The following is a 19,845-nucleotide window of genomic DNA, read 5'->3' as shown; positions in this document are numbered from 1 at the left end:
AGCCGGTGGGTTCCGGAAACCGCCAACGGAAGGCGTCAGTGCACCATTGTGCAGTGTTAATGTACGCGTATGTGTTTTGTGAAGAGGGTTGAGGGAGACAAACAAACAGGAAGGGATAGGGTACGGAGCGGGAAGCGGGCAGCAACGGCCAAGGCATCTTGTATGGGGTACAACACGTAGGGGCGCCTGCACACCATAACCCCCCCTCTTCCTCCTGACCGGTCGGAAGGGGGGGGGGTACTGTTTCTCCGGCTTCACATGAAAAGTAGAGGATGAGCCACGAAAAGAAAAACAAAGAGAAGTAGTAGAGATGCAGCGCTGCTGTCTTCGATGTAATGTTGCGCTGTCGCCCCACCTCCGCGCCCTCCCTCCTCCGGTGTGTGTGTGTGTGTCTTGAGCCCCCAAGGGTGCGGAACAACGACAACAAAACAATGTCTTGCTTGCATCTCTCTTTGTTTGCTTCTTCGTTTAACGTGTCCGATATGGTGTCGTCTTCACTTCGGATCCTGCCGCGTGCGTCGTGGCCTGTTGGCGTCCCCGCTCTTCGCCATCGCGAGGCGATTTTGAGGCAGGGGAGGGGGAGCACGTAAAAAGGCGTAAAGGACCCACGACGACTCGACTCTCTCTTGTTCTATCGTTCGATTCTCTCCGCCATACACCACGTTGGCAAGAGTACACGACACATCGTCCTGCATACGACGAGCACGACACACACAAAGCGGGTAACCAAACAAGCCCAAAGGCACGCAGATTCGTTTTAGCTTTGTGTTCGTGGCCACTGAACCACTGAATAGGCGAGGTGAGTGAGTGGGTGGGTGGGGGGGGGGGGAGGTGAACAAGGCAGCACAGAGGGAGGGGGACTTCGCATAAAGACCCATAACAACACCACCAACAAAAGGCGATTAGAATTAGCCGCAGCGCCGCCTTGCAAGAAGAGCTTTTCGCATGGAGTGATGCGGTGTGGGGTGGAGGGAGTGGGGGGGGGGGGACGCGTGCTGCGGGAGGCGAGGGGTGGTGGTGGTGGTGTTGGGGAGCCAAGCATGTCAGACGAAGATTACCCTGCGGCTTGCCAAGCTAAAGCACACACGCACAAAAAAAGAAAGCACAGCGAAGGCGTATGGAGCACAACTTTTCGCACGACATCGCTGGCGAACATGCGGTGCGATGAAAGGGTGTAGCGACACCCTCTGGCCACACCACACTGCGCGTTGTCCCCAGCGTGTCTCCGTGAATTAGGGCACGCGTTGCTTTTCGTCCTCTTGGCCGCTTACTATCACTCCTGTTCAGCCATCTGTATACCCTCATACACTCTCACTCTTTGGACTCCACAGACATCACTACCGCTCTCCCTTTCGTCAAAGCAAACGCATAGCAAGAAAGGATGTTTGGCAGTGGTATCGGTTAAGTTAAGCATCCGGGCAAGCACCTACACAGTCGCCTCAACGAGGGCGGTAGTTGAGAGGAGACGATGAGGACGGAAAGAGACCTATACACGGGAGGAAATCATGAAGTTGAGGCTTGACACCGGCAAGAAGAGGAGGCTGGGTGAGCGGCTCATGGGAGTCCGAAGAAGGTTGAGAGGCTTAGAGACGCGCCCAGAGCACATGTAAAGCAGGTTCCTCGCCCCCCTCCCTCCTACTTCTCCAAAATCTGCCTTGACCTAACCACTGTCATGTCTTGCTGTACGGCGCCGACCCGTTACGTGACTCACGACAGATCACCATGAACTCAGCTCCCCCCCTCTCTCTATCGCGCCTCATCTCCTAACCAGTACCACAAGGACTTCCTCCAAAATGTGTACACCAAAGAGGCGAAGGCTCGCCTTCCCCTTGGAGCGGTGGCTGACACATTTCTATGCTTGTGGGGGTGAGCGGGACTCACGACAGGCTCTGTGAAGCGCGCTTCACCCGATACGCGGCGCATTCGCTCCTCCTCTCTTCCGCACCTGACACTTGAGAGCGAAAACGAACAAAAACCAACAAGTAAATCAGCGAGGGAAGACAGCAACGCGCCTCGAGCTGCACCACCCCATCGTGGGCGTGAGCTCTCTCTCTTCTCTCTCTATGCTTTTCCTTTTCTCCGCCTTACAGGGAGGCCGCGTAGCTCTGCATCATACGGTTCACCTCATTTTGCACGTGCTCCTTGTAGTCGGCAATGTCGCCATTGAACCGCTTCGCCTCGCCCTTCTCAACAATCCAGATTTCATCCGCAATTTGCGCCAGGAGCCGCAGGTCGTGCGAGACGACCACGACGGCACCCTCGAAGCTGTTGATGGCGTCCGCGAGGGCGTCGATGGACTCGATATCCAGGTGGTTTGTCGGCTCATCGAGGATGATAAAATGTGGGCGCTTGTAGGCTATCCACGCGAAGACCACACGCGACTTCTGTCCGTCGGAGAGCATCTTCATCGGTGTCATCTGAGCCTTGCCAGACACGCCAAAGCGACCTAGGGCACTGCGCAGGATGGGCGGCTGTGTCACCTCCGGGTATTCCTGTAGCATCCACTCCAGCGGTGTCAGATCCATATTAATCTGGTCCACAAAGTGCTGATGGAAGCGGGCCATCACGCAGTGCGCGTTCTTTGCCACGTACCCGGTGGTCGGTTCCAGCTCGCGGCACATGAGCTTCGTCAGGGTCGTCTTACCAGCACCGTTGGGGCCGACGAGGCATATGCGAGAGTCCATGTTGACGCCGAGGTCGAGGTTCTGGAAGAGGGACGGGCGGCCCGGGTAGTTGAACGAGACCTCTCGGAACTGCAGCATTGGTGGCGGAAGCGGGCCGGCGCACGGGAAGTCGAAGTTGATGCGACTGTCCTTGACGACCGCGTCTGTGAGGCCGCCACGGGTCATCTTCGCCAGCGTTTTCTCCTTGGACTGCGCCTGACGCGCGAGCTTGGCACTACCGTGGCCGAAGCGAGCAATGTACTCCTTCATGTTCTTGATCTGGTTCTGCTCCCACTGGTACTTCTTCATCTGGTTGCTCTCCTTCTCTTCGCGGGTGGTGCAGTACTGATCGTAGTTGCCGTCGTAGCAGTTCAGCTTCTTCAGGTGCATGTGGCAAATGTCGGTGCAAATGTTATTCATGAAGTCCTGCGAGTGCGACACCATGAAGAGCGTTTTCTTGAACTTGCTGAGGTAATTCTCCAGCCAGACAACCGCCTCAATATCGAGGTGGTTCGTCGGCTCATCCAGCAGCAGCACAGTTGGGTTGATGAACAGCGCCTGTGCCAGCGAGATGCGCATTCGCCAGCCACCAGAGAAGGCCTTCGTCGGGCGTCGCTGCATCTCCTTCGTAAAGCCGAGACCGAACAGAATCTTGCCAGCGCGCGCGGCCGCCGTGTCGGCGTCGAGTTCGTCGAGTCGCTTGTAGATGTCATCCAGACGACTCAGCACGCGCGGGTCCTCCTGATCGCCGAGCGCCAGGTCCTCCATCTCTGCCTCGAGATTCTCGCGCTCCTTGTCGACGGCGAGCACGGCGTCCAGCGCGGGCATGTCGGACGCCTCCACCTCCTGGGAAACGTAGTAGCGGTCCACGTGTGACGGGAAGGGAATCTCATGGCAGCCCAGCACCCGCAGCAGCGTCGACTTGCCGCACCCGTTCGGACCCACGAGACCGTAGCGGTGCCCGCTCACCAGGTTGAGTGTCGCGTTCTCTAGGATGGCGTTGCCCTGGTAGCTGATGTCAATCTTTTCGACGAGGATGTCGTTCACACCTTGACGGTAGACGGGGTCGGCAAAGGACACCATGGCGCCGGAGCTCTGTGGCTCCGCCTCGCCAACTGCCGTCTTCTTGGCAGGCACGTTCTCAGCTGTCGTCGTCGAACCGTTTGTGATGGCAGTGCTGTCGTTCATATCCCTGTCCGCGCCATCCTCGGAGCCCGCGTCCGCGGCGGCGGCGGCGGCCTGCTTCTTTTTGAGGTACTTTGGTTTGCCCATTGTGCCTTCGTTCTTAAGAGCGGGGGGGGGTGGAGGTGCAGCCCGTACTCTGTGAGGGTTACGATAGGATGGAAAGAAGCAAAGCAGTGCGCACCCTCAACACAGATGGTAAAGGAAAGGAAAGGGGGGGGGGAGGGGGAGGAGAAGGAAGGATACGTGTTTACGTATGCCTCTCTTCGTATGTGGATCAATCCCCTGAGGGCCTTCGGTTGGTGGTGGTGGTGGTGTGCGTATGCCAGTACACAGACAGGCACGCGTACACCGTGCGCATACATGGTAGTGTTGCGTTGTGCGCGTCGGTCGTCAGCGCCGAGAACAGAGATCGAGAAGAGTGGGGAGAAGGGTGGGGTGGGGTGGGCACATCAGAGGCACAAAGAGAGGGCGGGGGGATTGTTTGATGTGTCGATCGAAGTCATAGAAGTCTTTACTTGTATCAGAATAGGTGAAGCGCTTTTCCTCATTCGCGGAGGAGCGCTACGTTCCATACTGAGCGAAAGAAAGGATGAGCCCCACCTTCCCCCCAAACCTGCTGTCCACCATTGAGCTCATCTAGCCTTGAATGCGCCCGTATATGGAGGGAGGGCGTATGTGTGTCTTGCTCGAAAGAGGGGCCCCTACGCTACCCCAAAGGCGAGGTATTCTTCACCGCCAACGTCTCTCTCTCTCCCAGTGCACAATCACCCGACGAGCTGCTGTGTACTCGAATGCGAGGGAGAGAGGACACCCACGGTTCAGCAGAGATTCTTTACTCCGAGTTTGGCGTAATTCACCTGTGCAATCCACTCGCGATCATCGTGGCAGCGGCAGTGATGGTGGAGGAGCGGGAGGCCCACACACACACACATAGTAGGATGATCATGGGTTTTCACCAGGGCAGAGAACAGCACAATACAACAGGAAAATTACCGAGGCAATGCGCCAGCACAAGGGACACACTGCACCGAGCTCCGCTCTGTGCGCTGCACCCGCGCGAAGCCAATCAGAGAAATAATGGGCCGCGGGGGGGGGAGGGGAGGCGCATTGCCCATACAATAGACCGGCACCAACGTTACAACACAGATCACACTTACGTGCAAAGTCGCGTTGCCACGTTACACAGCTGCAACTGCAGAGGAGGCTTCGTCTGGCTGTGGTTGCTGCGGTTGCTCGACCTTCCTTTGCTTCTGACTTGCCGCTGCTGCTGCTGCGGCGCGGCGCTTCTGCTCTTGTTCAATGGCGCGCAGCCGCTTCAGCTCCTTCTTGCGCCGCTCCGGCAGGTCCTTAATGTAGGAGCGCGTCGAAATCGGAATCCATCGCTCTGGATCAGGCTTTCCCTCCATGTTCTTCGCAGGGCGGCGCATGGGGCGGCGACGGCGCTGTGGTAGGCCACCACCACTGACGGCGCGGCCCCCAGTAGCGGCAGCGCTTTCCTGGTCCACCGCCGTCACGCGACGGTAGCCAAGCTCGTTCATGGCGACGACGCCAGGGTTATCGCGCACCAGCGCCTCGATCTGCTTCTCCGACGGTGCGGGACGACCACTATTACCAGCGCCGCTCATCGCAGCAGCGGCGTCTGCGTCCAGGGTGCCAATGACGCGCTTCGCAGCAGCCACGTCCGTCTCGGCAAGGCAGATGACCAGCAGCGCCGTCACTTCTCGGTCTTTCTGCAGGTTTGCGTCAGCGGCTTGCGTCGCTTTGAGCAGCTGCCCCACAGCGGCGTAGAGGCCGCGAGCCATGGCGAGGTCGCGGACGGCCCAGAGTAATACTGCCTTTTTTATTGCAGCAGAGTAGCCACCCGCCGTGGCAGTGAGCCGCTCGCGCAGCAGCGCCATGGCAGCATCGACATCGCCGATCTGCGCCTTCCAGGCGGCCATCGTCATGACCGTCGTGGGACGCTGCGCCACTGCGGAGTCCTCCAGCGCTTGCAATGTCTCCACAGCCTGATTCAAGTCTCCCTCTTCGAGAAAGAGCTGGGCAGTGATGAGTTGCATAAAGCGGTGGCGCTTCTGGTTTTCTGCCTCCGAGCTGCCAAGACCCTGGCGTCGCATAACCTCTGCTTCGTAGTTGCGCACGCACTCCTGCACGTTGCGCGCGCTGTCCGTCGCAAACCTGGTGGGGCTCGAGGCGGACGATGACGGGTTGCCTGGCACCGCCTTCTTCTTCTTGAGCTCGCGCACAGCCAGCATAAGACGCAGCGAGTACGTGAGGTCGCTGTTCGGGTGTGTCTTCTCCATCTGCTCCACCGTGCGGGCGCAGCGGTCGAGGGCGCCAGCGCTCAGCTGCAGCAGGGCAGTGTTGTACTGCACGGCGATGAGCTGCCGCGAGGTGAGGCGCGATAGTACCTTGACGTGCTGGGCCGCCTTGAGCTTGCGGTGCGAGTCGAAAAAATCAGCGTTGCGCTGCAGAGCCGTGTACAGGATGGCGGCGACAGCACTTGTGATGGCGGAGCTCGGCTTGTATGTAAAAATCAGATCAACAACGCGGCGCGCGTCCTCTTCGCGGTGGCACATGAAGGCGACATACGCCTGCTGCACCCAGTTGCTGCTCACCTCGTTGAAGAAGCAGCGCTCCGGCGAGATCTCTGTGGAGCTACCACCACCGATGCTGGTCGATGCCACGAGCGGGACGCCGAGCTGTGCCCGCAGCACCTCACTGCCGGCAGCAAGCGCGCCCTGCAGAGAGCGCAGACTGCTCTTCGGGAAGGTGGCGGCGCATAGCTGTTCTGCTTGAAGCAGAACTGCCTGCGCGCCTTCGTAGTTGTGCGCTTCCACCTGCGCGGTGGCAAGATTAAAGAGCAGGTCAGGCGTCTTCTCGTCCGCTTCATCACGCACCACCGCCGCAACCTTCTCCGGCGCACAGGCGGAGAGTGAGGCTGTGTAGTTGGTGAGCAGCTCCTGTTTCTCCACTTCGTCGCGGTAGGCGCTGTCGGCCACGAGTGCCGCGTACATGGCGGCCGCCTCAGCGTACTCCTCGAGGTTGTAGTGGATCTGAGCCAGTAGGTGACGGGCTGCCGTGGTCATAGGCTTGTTTTGCTGCTGTTCCTGCTCTCTCAGCTCTGCCTTGGCCTCGGCGTACTGCATGAGGCGGTAATGGCAATACGCCTTGTGGAAGTGGAAGGTTGCGCTGTTTCTGAAGGGCGTCTTCTGGCGCTGGAGGTTTTCCAGTACGCTCAGCGCAGCAGTGAACCGCCTAGTGTGGAGCAGGGCGACAGACTTGCACTGCATCGCGTACACGTGGTTTGGCTCCAGGGACAAGATGCGCTCCGCTGTGGAGGCGATCCTCGAGGCCTCGACGTGGTCGGACGTCGTCTGCTTCCGCAGAAGTTTTTCCAGCTTCAACACCTCGGACATGGGCGATACTTTTGCAATCGGGAAGGTGAGGGGAGGGGGTAGGGGGTGGAGAATCGAAAGAGAGAATGGCGGTCAATGCATGGAGGCACCATCACACGTAGACGCACAGGTATACACACACACACACAGCTTCTGCGAATGGTAGCGGATGTGTTTTATGAAAGTAAAGAGCACATGTGTGCACGAAAGCGAGAGTGATGTGTGCGTGTGTGTGTGTTTGTGTGTGTGCGGTGCGCGTAGGTGGCAAGGAAAAGAACAACACAGGAGAGGTGAAGATACGAGGGGAGCGGAAGGTGGACAAGAGGACAGTGCAGGAAAGCAATACAAGTCAGGGACGAACATGTGCGGGTGAGTAGCAGCTCGGCGAGTGAGTAAAATTGCTACGCGTACTCGTCATCGCATAGAAGGCCCCAAATCAGAAGTCACAAGCCCCACTAGGCTGACACAAAGCACACTCAGCATGTCTTCTGGCTTAGTGAAAGAAGGGGATGCAGCTCAAGCGTGCGAGGTGGTCTTTTCGCTTGCAAAGTTGAAACTGCTTTCTGCTTTGGTGAACCCATACAGGCGTTCTTGTCTGGCCTTTGAGGCATTGAAGAGAGACATGATCAGTTGCATACGACTAGCACCTGCACGCGCACGATACTCGGGCAGGAGAAGACTGAAAGAGGGAGGTCATCGGGGATTGGTTGACTCCCCCTCCCCCCCTACGCGCTGCATCCACCGCGGCCGCGCGCGCGTCCCCCCGACACGCCCACCCTGCTGGGGGTCCACACGATTGCCTCTGTGTGCAAGGTGTACCCCTGAGGCAGTCGTGCACCGAGTCAAAAGTTGCGCGTGCGCCACTTATCATTCGTGATAAACGTACCCCATCGGTTCGGCGCGACGGCCTGCTCGGTGTCCACATGACGACGCACCTCCACCTCACGCCACTCCCTCCACCGTGGCGAGCACCGTCGGCTGTACTGCCCGTTTCGGTAGAACATGGCGTAGTGCGCGCCTACTTCCTTCTCTAGCATGACCGACACCATGCCCCACAGCAGGTGGTACAACGTCAGCGTCCACATCACATTATACCAGTCGAGGTCCCCTGTCACACGACCGAACACCGTCGGCATCCACGGATTCGCGCAGCCGCGGCGCGTCCGGTGGTACTCCCACAGAGCAAGACGGTAGGCCCTGCTACGCGCTGGCAGGTAGCGGCGCGACACAGTTGTGCACAGCGCTGTGCCCAAGCCCCAGAGCGACATGTTCGACAGTGTGGATTGGGTGTTTACCTGCGCTACTGTCTTCTTGTTCTTGCTCCACAGCGATTCCGAGAGGAGTACCTGATGAGTGAAGGTGATGGCGGCGACAGGCAGAGCGATAAGTGAATTTCTATTCAAGAAGCCACGCCAGCCGCGTCCGTCCGTCACTCGACCGCCAAGCACAAATGCATTGCAGATGAGGGAGAAGCAGAATGTGGCCGAGCCGGTGAAGGCGGCGCAGCGGAGGCCGCAACACACGGTGCACTTGTGGCGCGGCTCGTAGTCCTTAAATGGTTCTGCCGGCGCGCGCGGCCGCTGCGTCTGACCGAGTTCCATCGCGTATTGTGCGCAGGAGTGTGCTGGCAAGAGAGACACAAAAGGGCCCCGCGCAGAAGCAGCAGAAAAAAAAGTGGCGAGGAGTACTTCAACGGTCAAAGAGGCTGCTGCTCTTGCTCACCTCTGTGCGCGCGTGTGGTGCACGTCTGCCTGACTGATTCTTCTTCCCCTTTAATTACTTCAGCTCATTGGAGAAGAAGTGACCTCTCAGTTTGATCGGCAAACAGCAACACAGCGAAGAAAGCACGGCGGTGAACCACTCCCCAGGCGCCAGATGAAGAGCAAGGCAAAGAGGGGGAGGGGGAGAGGGCGCGACAACAGCTGACGATGCTCATGTGTACGCTAATGCAGATTTCCTCCCGAAAGAAGCGAGGCAGCGAAAGTGCAGGGGGAGAGGGGGGGGGGGCTGGGAACGATCATCAAACAAACAGAAGTCCACACAATACACCCATGCGTAAAAGAACCTGATCACACGAGGTTGATGCATCCAGCAAGCGCTTCTCTTGCTCGATGGACATGAGCAGCAGCAGCAGCAGCAGCAGCAGGAGGAGGAGGAGGAGGAGGGGAGCATTTCAGTTACAAGATGTACCACAAGAAGAATAGGAGCAGTGCGATCCCACCGTATACCAGCCACGCATCCACCTCGTTCCGCCGCACAATCTGCAGAATCGTTGTGTTTGACACACCCAGCGTCTCTAGCAAGTTGCTCAGTTTGTTGCCTACGCCACCGAGTCGGCGGCCTTGGTCTTGCAGGGCCGCCAGCACCTCGCGGCTCTCCGACTCCATTGCCTGCATGCGCTGCCGAGCGTATTGCAGACTCTTTTTCTCGCGCTCCAGGTGGTCCATCGCCTCGTAGTCTTGGCGGTGCGTCTCGGCGCCGTTGCCGAGAAGCGACTTCAGGCTTGACACATAGGTGGCCTGCTGCTGTGTTTTTTTGGCGTAGCGGTGCAGTGTCGCTTCGATTAACTTCACCTCCGACAGAACCTGCTCGGCGCGTCGCCGTTGAAGCGGTGTAACGTTCTGCGAGCTGCCGGCGCCGGCTCGAGCGTGCAGCGTGGCGCGGCTGGAGGGCACAGCGGTGGTGCCGGTGAGGCCGTGCAGCGTGCCCTGTGCCAAAGGACGCACGCGGTCGGTGACCTCGCGCATTAGTTTCTGGCTCAAGTCGTAGTCCACCGTGGCGCCGCGCTCGGCTTGCTCGGCAAGCGTGCTAAGGGTTTTCAGGGTTTCCTTGGCTTGCCGGAGTTCCCCCTCCACGGTGCCGCTCGCGTCAGCCACCGCTGTCATGTGAACGACTACCGTTAGTTGGGCGCGTATCTCTGCTTCCTTTCTCGAAGTCGCAAGAAGAAGAAGAGAGAAGCTGAGTTGTGCGCTCCGCCCCTCGGAGTGGCGGGGGTGGTGGTGATCGGATGTGCAGAGCGGCAGGATTCCACCAAGGATGCGCGTATTCCTTGTAGCGCTTTGTTGAGCTCTCGCTTGAGAGGGAAGGTTGTACACGCAGACGGCGGGCGCACCAGCAGCTCAACGTAGACGCGCCCCGAGAAGACAGCTCGCAAACACACCTGGCTGTGTTGGACGTCCCCCTGAACCATAAAAGCAGAGGAGAGGAGGGGAGAGAGCACCGCAACGCGAGGAGCCCCGTCACCACCGGGAGGGAGGAGGAGAGGCGTCACGGCTTTGTAAGTGCCGTACAAGAAGAGGCAGGGGAAGGGTGGTGAGAGGGGGAGTGAAGTTCGAATGTGCTTTAGCCGAGAGGAGCGCTGCGCCATGCTTCCATGGAGAAGGTGGTTGCTTGGAATGAACACTAACACCCACCCACCCACACACCCACACACACCCACGCTCGCGTACACAGCTGAAATCAGTGGGGCTGCGGTAGGATATATCGCGTGTACATAGTGAAATTAGAGAGAGCGACAGGAGGGGGGGGGGAAGAGGGCGACGAGTACAAGACATGCGCACGGCCAGGTGCTGACGTCATCATCTATACCCTCCCCCCTTGCCCCTCTCCTCTTCCGCCTCTTTCGCCCTCCTTCACTGCCCAGTGATACGATGCTTGAACGGAGGGGGGACGTGTGCCTAAACTTTGATTTCACTAATAATCACAAACTTTGCTTCGCTGGTGCGACGCTTCCTAATCGTGTTGTTCGGTTTCGTTGTTTTTCGTTAAGGCGATTACACTGCGGGGGTCGACCGAGACGATTTGCCCTTCCCAATATGCGTGCGAGCGCAAAAAGCGTAGACATCCACCGAGCAGCAGACATGACGCTTCCGTACCTCCCAACTCACTCACACTCCCTCCTTTTGCAGGTCTTGGCGCACTGCGTGCCTAGTCTTTGAGGTATACAGTGAAGACAAAGAGCCACATGGAGGCCGTGATGATGCTGCTGAGGTACATGAAAAACATCATGCGCGCGTAGCTACAGGCATGATAGTCATGCATGATGCAGATCAGTGTCGAGTTTATGGCGGTCGGAGACATGGTGGCCACGAGCATCGAGAGCAAAAATGGCTTCTCGTTTGGCATGAGACCCGCCTTCACAAGAAGATGCAGGACAAGAAAGCAAATGCACGGAATAATCACCAGTCGCGTGAAAACTGTGCACCAGGTGAAAATAATCTGCGGTGGCACCTTTGAGGTGACCCAGCGCACATAGCTGTTCGTCTTGTCGGACTGCGATGCGGAGACGTCCAGAATGGTGCCGTCTGCATTTCCCAGCGGCACGCCAGTTATGGCGGGCGACAACGTTGCCGCCTCCGCCTCCTTAGTCGAGGATGCCGGGCCGTCATTGGAGGATTTGGCAACAATGGAGGCGCCCAGCACCAGCAGCTGCAGCGGAATGGCACCCTTGCCGACGAGGGCCATGCCACCGACAAAGGGCTCGCCAAGAGGGCTCTTCACTAGCCACCGAAGTGGCGGTGTAAGGGAGATGATGATGCCAACGATGCTGCTCAGCACTATTGGGGACTTCATCGACTTGAGAGCCATCAGGCCCAGGCGCTTGAGACGGTATCCCATCGGCCTCTCCTCCGTATCTTCGACGTTCATCTCACCATTCAGTGCAATCATGGGGGATCCCCGAGGTGGCGTGATTGGCTTATCCTTGGCGTGCGCCGGTCGGTACCACCTGAGCTGGTCGCACGCGGTGGCACCGTGCCGCTGCGGCGCTGCCGCTGTGCGCACCGACAATTCCTCTTCTTCCCTGTTCTCTGCGACGGCGTCGTCACGGGGCTCGAGTGGGCGGGAAAACCTGCGGTCTTCGGAAGCGTCGGCTTCGTTGTTGACGCTTCTACTCTCGTGGTGCTGACGCCGTCTGGCTACCATCGCCTCTTCGAACTCCACTTCCTTCCTCTTCGCGTTGGCGATCATGGGGTCACCGATAGCCCACAAGCCTAACGAGCAGACCACGTTGTATAGGAAGATGTACTCCTGCGCGTCCGTGACTGCAGTGCCGGTGAACCATTCAATGCCCTTGAGGTTCATCAAAATGCTCAGCGGGAATGTGAGACTGTTTTGGAAGGTGTTGCCAAGGATTACGACGAAGCGGTACTCCTTTGTGAGAAACACACGCAGCAACGCCGCAAAGAGAAAGCCGAGGCCCATCGGCAGAAAGGCGAACAGTGGCGCCCAGTAGAACTTGCTCAGCTGCTCCCACGTCACGCTCAGACAGAGGCTTGAAAACAAAAGACACGGCATGAACACCCTCATGGCAATGAAGCAAATACCCACTAAGCTTTCTTCTGGGGTGGAGAAGTACCGCGTGACGACCAGGCCCACAATACAGCACAGCATGATCTTGCCGACCGTCGTGGCGGTAATGAGCATCAACTCTGTGTAAGAGTTCACCATTTTCGTTTCTGGGTGTTTTTCTTTCCTTTGTGTCGTGGGTGATGGGCTGATTGGCCTTGCCGTCCGTGGAGGTCGGGAGCGATGGTGGTAATGGCACTGATCAACGTACCTCTGGCGCAGTGGAAGAGAGAGGGGGGGGGGGGGGGGAGGGAAAGGATCCACCTTGTCGTACAACAACGAGCACAACAAAAGGGGGGAAAAAAAGAAAAGCAAAACCGCGATAGCGGGGAATATGACAGCAAACTGCGAAATAAGTGCCGCTTCACGCGTGCGTCTCTCTCCCTCCCCCTCTCTCTCTGTGCACTTGTCTCAGCCAACACCCCGCTGCGCACGGGAATACGAAAATGAAGACGATACGGAGCGAAGCAAAAAACGAAAACAAAAAAGCGACAGAATGAAGCACACAAAACAAAAAAAAAAACGAAAACTCGCGCGGCTTTGTGGGGGTGCTCTGCTCCTACACAGAATGGTGGAGCCAGTGAGCGTGAAGCAACGCGAGGGTACGGCAGAATGACTACTGAGGGAGAGAGAAGAAAAAGTCGAGAAAAAAAGAGGCTGATGACAACCGAAGCGGTGCTCGAATCAGCTGTGAGGGACCCCCTAAGGGAAAAGGCTGCTTGTCACGGCGTAGGGTCAAATATGAATAAGCAGGAGCACACCGCAAAGGCTCACGAAAAAGCGACAGGCGCTGATGGTGCACGTGCAGGCGAGAAGGCACACACCTAATTGCTCCCCCTTGCTTGTGTATTGCGCTGTTTGGGTCGGAGTATGATCCCCCCCCCCCAGAACGGAGCAGATGGAGGAGGGAGGGAGAGGGTTCGGCCGGATCGGCAGGCGGAGACGACTCAGCGGCAAGAAGCAGAAACAACAGTGTTGATGTGTGCGTGGTTCGATACACAAGTGCGACCGAGGGTCCTACACCAGATCGGCAGCCCCCTCGTACACGGTACACAGAAGAAGATACGACACAGGTGGTGTGTATGTGCTTCCAGCCTCGCTTTGTGAAAGTGAAGAGAGCGGAAAGTGTTGGGCATGAGCAGAAGGGAAAAGGTCTGACAGAAAGATGCAAAGTAGTGGAGTAGTGCTTACGTGCTGCCAGCGGCCCTTTTTGGGCGTGCCGTTTCCTTCTTGTCACTGGTCGACTGGTGAGCGGCATGGAGGAAAGCTGTTGTCTGTAGCTTCGCAAAGTGTAAACCGACGTGGCGCATATAGGAGCTCTGCAGAACGCTGCGCCAAGAATGAGCGAAGCATTGGCCATGAACATGACCGCACTCACTGACGTCCACGAGTCTTTTTTTCTTCCTTTGATGTTGCTCCCTTGTTGCCTAGTGCCGAGCTTCACTGGTTGCGTTGCAGCTGGCTGCGCTTGATTCATTTGAGGGGTTAGCAGAGAGCAAACAAAACAACCAAAAAGAGAGGCACGCTGAGGTGCGGGGGGGGGGAGGCGGTGCAGGAGGCATCTTATGTCCGTACGTGTGTACGTGTTATTCTTCGCCGCCCCCCCCCCTGTTATACTGTTACCACATGCCTCTTCAGCTTAATCGAATCGGCTTTCGTTGTCGATCAGCCTTCACCGCTTTTTTTCCCTTTCCCCGTTCACACAGGGTCGCGCCTGTGTCGTGGGGCGCGACTCTGCCCGTGCCGCGGTGTGTTTGCCGCTACGGAGGTGGCCAGCGCGCTGTTTTTGCGCCACATTTTTTTCTGCTTCTTCGTACCGAGGCCGTGAGCGCAGCACCTTCTCCTCCCTCTTGGAGGCGCTACTTGACACGGTACACGTAGATCCGCTGAATCTGCTCCACCGCTTCACTCACCGCCTCCTCGTCTCCCTCGTCTGCTTCGCTCCTGCTATGATGGAGGTGACCACAACGGTGCCCGTGATGATGGTCATGTTGATTCTCATCGTGCACGGCTCCGTCACCGTCGCTGTTGCAGCCCTCACGAGAGAGCGCACGCAGCGTCAGAAAGTCGGAGGTCACGTCGTTTGTGTCAAACGGCTCCACGTACGACTCCAACCACGCCAGCGGCGTCGAGGTGGCGCCTGCGTCCTTCTCATTCTCCAGTTGACACGCTTGCAACCAAACTTCGTCCGTGAAGGCGCCAAATGTTACCTCGAGCGCTGGGCTGCACACAAGAAGCTGCCCAGAGCGGTGCACAAGGCGGTGCAGCTTCAGCCAGCAGCGGGCGTGTTCGACCGCGGAGGCGCAGAAGTACTCAAACACGTTGTGCATCACAACAAGAGCGCTGCTGCACAGGGCAGCGGCGGCATCGCCCTCAAAGCAGTCGCTCTGTAGGATCTGAATACTGGACGACACATCCGCCAGCTCCCTACTCACGTCGTCCGCCCCAGCGGTCTGCAGGGGCAAGCTCAGCTTCGGTGCGTGGCGGCGCCGCGGTGCGAAGAAGCGACGTACCGTGTCCTGGGAGATCTTCACAAACGTCGCATCCAACTCAATGCCGACGAGTTGCACTTCTGGTGCCGCGGCCACAGACCGCTGTGGTGCGAGTATGCCCCACTGGAGCGCAAACGCACACGCCCACAGCACAATGCCGAGCCGAGAGCCGACGTCTACAATGGAGAGCGGTCGCGATGCCTCGTCAGACGCAACGACTACCTCGAGAAGGTGCGGGAGGAGAAAGCAGCTGAGGTAAAGGAGTTGATCTTGCGAGAAGGAGTGAGTAATAAACTCCGACAGCCTGATATCTGTGCTGCCACAGCGGCAGCAGTACTCCCGTGCTACCTTCTTCGCCTCCACAAGCTTTTCGATGTCGGCCTCCGAGTACAGGAACGCATCCACAGCGTACACAGGCGCCGCAACCACCGCAGCGCCGCTATGGACACCGTTGCTCGCTGGTGCGGATACTCGAGCCTCGCCGCTCGGAGAGCGAGCTCGCTTCTTGGAAGAGGTGCCAGTGATACTAGATTGCGGTGCTTGCGGCTCTGCAATGCCAGCAGGGACAGTCGGTTCCACCACGACACCGAACGGCATACGGCGCTTAAGGAAGTTGCGAACGAGGTTGAGACAGCGATCCACCTCGCTGATCGCACCGACGAATGCCTCTTCATCGGTGTCGCTCTCGCCTTGTACGTTGTCGTCCCTACTAGACGGCGGTGAAGGAGCGCTGGAGGGGGAAGGGAGAGAGGCAGCAGTGGTAGTGATGCCGCTGTTACAGTATGTGCCGCACTTCTCTTGTGGCTCGTGCTTACCGTATTTTCTCAGCATCGTGCAGAGTCGCTCCACCTCAGCCGGCTTCCAGCTGCCTAACTGGTGCCTCTTTAGGATCGGTGTCAACGCCGACAGCATTGATTCCACACGCTCCATTCTGCGTCTGCGCAGCTTATGCGATAAGAAAGAGGACGGCGAGGCTATCAAGCGGTAGAGGAGAGGAAGAGAGGGGGGGGGGGCGTCGGTGTATGTGTTCGCCGTTTGCGAGTGAGGAGCGATGTCGTCTCGCAGTAGAGAGGTGGAAAAAGAGAGCAAAACATAACAGAGGGGGTCAAGAGTAAAAGTGAGGGAGCGGGGGGGGGGGGGGGGGGAAGCAGAAAAACACTCATGGAGTTACGAGTGTTTCTCGTCCGCTCCGCCTTTACGCGAGAGCGTCTCTGGGAGGGATCGCACCTGAGCACGGCGTGAAGGGGGTCAACGCAGCCCTGAGAGGAGAGGAGGGGCAATAAAGAGGAAAAGGACCACGAAAGGCAAAAACGAAACCAAACAACATCGCCACCCCACGGAGTCTCTGGTCACTCATCACGAAACACTTCCTGTATGACGTCTCGTTTTCCCCACACGTGTGTCCGGGTGCTCCTTTCCGGCTGCTGAGTTCTCAAGCCTTTGTTTGCTAAGGAAGCGTCAAAGGGACGCAGGAAGACGCGCAGAGACTCGCGGATTGGCCACTGCGCACATCCCCCGGCCGCCCGCGCCCCCTTCCCATTTGCAAACGGGCATGAACAGAAGCAGTGCAATACGATGGCAGCGGTAGAGATGGGAGACTCCCTCCCCGCGCCTCAGCACGCCCGGCACCGATCGTACACCGGTACACCAGACCCCCTCCCCCCCCCCCACACACACACGCAAGTACGTCAAAAGACGAAAATGTTCCACGTGTAGACGTAGCAGTCGAAACCGGTGTCCACGCAGCAGAGAAAGCCCTTCAGCAGGAGCAGCGCCAAAATGTCAGCTGCCACTTCGGTCGCGACTTGCATCTTTTCTGCCAGCGAAACATCACTGACGAACTTCAGCTCCCGCGAGGCCTTTGGGAAGTCGCTGGTGGTGGCGATACGCACCAGGGGAGATGCGCCCTCGCCGCACTGCTGCGAATGTGGCGACGTCTTCTTCCACGCATCCTGCACGGGTGAGCCGCTGGGGTTCACTAGCTGGGGTCCCAGCAGTGTTGTCAGCTTTGCCAGCAAGAGCGAGTCGTTGCGATTCACCAGCGCCTTGCGGCCAGAGAGCAATGTGACGAGGTCGTAGCAGCTGCCTGACACCTTCGTTGTCATGTACTTGCATGCGTTCAGCACATCTAGTGGCGACACCAAGTCCCCACCGCGCGCCTTGTTGTACAGCGCGAACAGCTCAATAAGAGGAACGACCGGCATGTCGTTGAAGAGCCTCGAGTTGCTCTCGTGCGTCATCCAGGCGTGCAGCTCAACCGCCAAGTCTTTGTGGAAGCGAGAATCGCTGCAATTTGTGCCGTAGCGCGTTACCATGGTCCCCAGCCCCAGCGTGGACTCGATGCTTTCTATCTTTGTCCGCTCCACGGCGGTTTCACTTCCGGGATTCGATCCTGCCACCGCCGCTGCCTCGTTGCGCTCGCGCAGGCGCCGAATGTTGCTCACGAGTGTGGAGGCTTTGTTCATGATATCATCGATGTCCTTGAGGGTTTCGTTCATGGCGGCGGACTGTGCGGAAGCTAGCTGGACGCCCGCAATACCAACCCCGCGTGGGACGGGCGGTGGCGGACTCGTGCTGGGTACCGCCGTCGTCGTCCCAGGGCTTGCACCGCTGCTGCTACCTCCTCCGTTAACCGCCGACGCAGGGGTGCTGAGGGATTTGCCTACAACGGCGCCCTGCGGTGGCTGCGCTTGCGAGTGTGTCGCCGCCGCTTGCAGCCACGCCTTCTTCTCAAGGGCATCCACAAAGGCTGTATAAAACTTTTCCACACCACCGGCGCGAAAGGAGAGTTTCACGTATGCGTTCTGCGGCAGTGGAACAACGATCTTTGGGCTGGAAAAGGGTCCGAAGCCGCTGGAGAGGCTTGGCGCCCGTCCAGAGCGCCGGACCAGCTCCAGCGGCAGCTGCAGCACCGTCGAGACATCAGCCTCGTCGTTGTACCTAAGTTGGTGCGTCGTCAGCGCCAGCTTTCCATTTCGCCGGTGCGTCTTCTCGTCTCCATTGTAGAGGGTGACACCGTGCTGAGAGAGGATGCACACCTCGTCTACTTCCAGTCCTGTCCCATCTGTATTCAACTTCCAGTAGTCCATCGAAGAGAGGACCAGCTGAAGGTGTTGCAAGCGGCCTACCCGCCGCTGGAGGCTGTGTGTAAGGAGCTGAAGCGCTTTGATGAATTCCCGTCGGTGTGTGGTCGCGCGTACAGACCACCCCCACGCGAGAGAAGACGAAGGAAGAGCAAACAAGAAATGATCCTTGCTTATCTTCGTTGTGCAGAGGGGATTGAGAGCCATACGTGAAGAGAAGGGAGAAGGGCGAGGGAGGGAGGGAGGGAGGGAGTGTGGACCCACCGATGACGTGTTGAAGGAGCCACGGAGTCAGGTGGTGGTGGTGAAGAGTATTTCTGTTGGCTGAATTTGCCCCGAGACAAAAAAGGACTTCGCTTTGGCATTTGTTGATGGCCTTACTCTTCCTGCGGTGAGGAGCTGACCAGGTGCTGCGCACACACCGTCTCAGTGGAGGCAAGGGGAGGGAGGAGGTGTTGCAGGGAAGGGAAAGCGTGCTCAGTCGCGAGAGGCGCAATAAGGCCTTACATATAAACACCTGTGCCCAACATACCCACCACGAGTGAGACAGTAGCGGAGGAGGAGAAAGAAAGACCCTTGCCAAGATGTACTTGTGGCCTAGTGGCTTCGATTGGCCCTTGTGTCCCACCAGCAACGCGTTGGCGGGGACGAGTACCGAGAGGAACAGCACCCCATCTGCGACCTAGACAGGAGTAGAGACCCCGCCACCCTGACGCACTGGACCCTGATGCTTGCGCTGCACCGCCGTAACGGCGCGCGCCTTGCAGGCCTCCTGGATGCGAGACATTCCACTAGCACCCCCCCGTCTCCGCCGCTGCAGCAGCCGAGGGCGTCGCTTCGGCTCGCTCCGCATCAGCTGCCTACGCCTGTAGCTCGTCATGCCGATGCCTCAAATGCTTGCAAGCGTCTCGTGTGATGGTCTGGCGCTCGATCAGCGCGTTCACTATCTCCGCACTTGCGCCGCTTCTCAGAAGCACCTCGGTGACCATTAAGTTCCTGCACCTCAGCAGGCCCCGTCACAACAAAGCACAGTGCCTTGACCGCTGACATGTGGTGCGCTTCCATGGTCCCATGGATGAGCGCTAAGTACTTGTCTTTCGGCTCCGCCAACGCGTTCCGCCCTGTCCCGTGGCCAATGATTACCCCCCCCCCCCCCCCGTCACTCGTTGATTACTGCGGTTGCGGGGGATGGAGGCCGCACCCAGGCCTCGCAGCTGACGTACAGACGCACCCACGACGGCATCCTCGCTGCTGGTGGCACCCACCAAGGCATGCAGCAGTGCGTTGTATTAGGACGTTGTGTCACTAGACACAGTCCCTGCCACAGCACTGCTGCCGCTTTCCGACGATTTCTTCAGTTTCGCCAGGTGCTTCAGCAGCGCCTGTGCGGGTCCGCAGCCGAAGGCCGGCTCTGCGAAATCTAGGCGGTGGGCCATAGCAGGGTCGAGCTCGCCTGTCACCGTCAGCAGAGAAGCCAGGTTCAGCTCCAGTACCCTGATGAGAAAAGAAAGCAGCGGCACCACGACTGGCATCGCTGCTTTCCCCATCCACGGATGATGCTTCGGTAACGCCAGGACGCGCTAGCTGGTACAAACTTGTAGCGCCAGCGGTACTGTATCCGATATCTCCAAGGTGTGCAACGGCGTGTTCCCGTCAGCGTCGGCGACACGTGAACCAGCGT

General features: G+C 58.4%; 7 protein-coding genes across 7 annotated transcripts; all 7 read right to left on the bottom strand.

The window, feature by feature from the left end:
• Positions 1-2,084: 2,084 nt before the first annotated feature.
• Positions 2,085-3,935, bottom strand: LBRM_19_1110 (putative ABC transporter; the record flags this gene model as incomplete). Its single annotated transcript, XM_001564157.1, has 1 exon — positions 2,085-3,935. The coding sequence occupies one exon, from the start codon at positions 3,933-3,935 to the stop codon at positions 2,085-2,087; it is 1,851 nt and encodes a 616-aa protein (XP_001564207.1).
• A 1,091-nt stretch (positions 3,936-5,026) lies between these two features.
• Positions 5,027-7,264, bottom strand: LBRM_19_1100 (putative signal recognition particle protein; the record flags this gene model as incomplete). Its single annotated transcript, XM_001564156.1, has 1 exon — positions 5,027-7,264. The coding sequence occupies one exon, from the start codon at positions 7,262-7,264 to the stop codon at positions 5,027-5,029; it is 2,238 nt and encodes a 745-aa protein (XP_001564206.1).
• An 821-nt stretch (positions 7,265-8,085) lies between these two features.
• On the bottom strand, positions 8,086-8,844 carry LBRM_19_1090 (conserved hypothetical protein; the record flags this gene model as incomplete). Its single annotated transcript, XM_001564155.2, has 1 exon — positions 8,086-8,844. One exon carries the CDS (start codon positions 8,842-8,844, stop codon positions 8,086-8,088), a length of 759 nt encoding a protein of 252 aa, XP_001564205.2.
• A 576-nt stretch (positions 8,845-9,420) lies between these two features.
• Positions 9,421-10,128, bottom strand: LBRM_19_1080 (putative SNARE protein; the record flags this gene model as incomplete). Its single annotated transcript, XM_001564154.1, has 1 exon — positions 9,421-10,128. One exon carries the CDS (start codon positions 10,126-10,128, stop codon positions 9,421-9,423), a length of 708 nt encoding a protein of 235 aa, XP_001564204.1.
• Positions 10,129-11,170: 1,042 nt separating this feature from the next.
• LBRM_19_1070 (putative transporter) lies at positions 11,171-12,691 on the bottom strand (the record flags this gene model as incomplete). The annotated part of the gene is made up of 1 exon (XM_001564153.1): positions 11,171-12,691. One exon carries the CDS (start codon positions 12,689-12,691, stop codon positions 11,171-11,173), a length of 1,521 nt encoding a protein of 506 aa, XP_001564203.1.
• Positions 12,692-14,448: 1,757 nt separating this feature from the next.
• Positions 14,449-16,011, bottom strand: LBRM_19_1060 (conserved hypothetical protein; the record flags this gene model as incomplete). Its single annotated transcript, XM_001564152.2, has 1 exon — positions 14,449-16,011. One exon carries the CDS (start codon positions 16,009-16,011, stop codon positions 14,449-14,451), a length of 1,563 nt encoding a protein of 520 aa, XP_001564202.2.
• A 758-nt stretch (positions 16,012-16,769) lies between these two features.
• Positions 16,770-18,170, bottom strand: LBRM_19_1050 (conserved hypothetical protein; the record flags this gene model as incomplete). The annotated part of the gene is made up of 1 exon (XM_001564151.1): positions 16,770-18,170. The coding sequence occupies one exon, from the start codon at positions 18,168-18,170 to the stop codon at positions 16,770-16,772; it is 1,401 nt and encodes a 466-aa protein (XP_001564201.1).
• Between the last annotated feature and the right edge of the window lie 1,675 nt (positions 18,171-19,845).

The sequence above is a fragment of the Leishmania braziliensis genome, chromosome 19, assembly GCF_000002845.2.
Source record: "Leishmania braziliensis MHOM/BR/75/M2904 complete genome, chromosome 19".
NCBI classification, from domain to species: domain Eukaryota; phylum Euglenozoa; class Kinetoplastea; order Trypanosomatida; family Trypanosomatidae; genus Leishmania; species Leishmania braziliensis.
The sequence above is the reverse complement of the archived record's forward strand: the minus strand, read 5'-3'. Positions and strand labels throughout refer to the sequence as shown.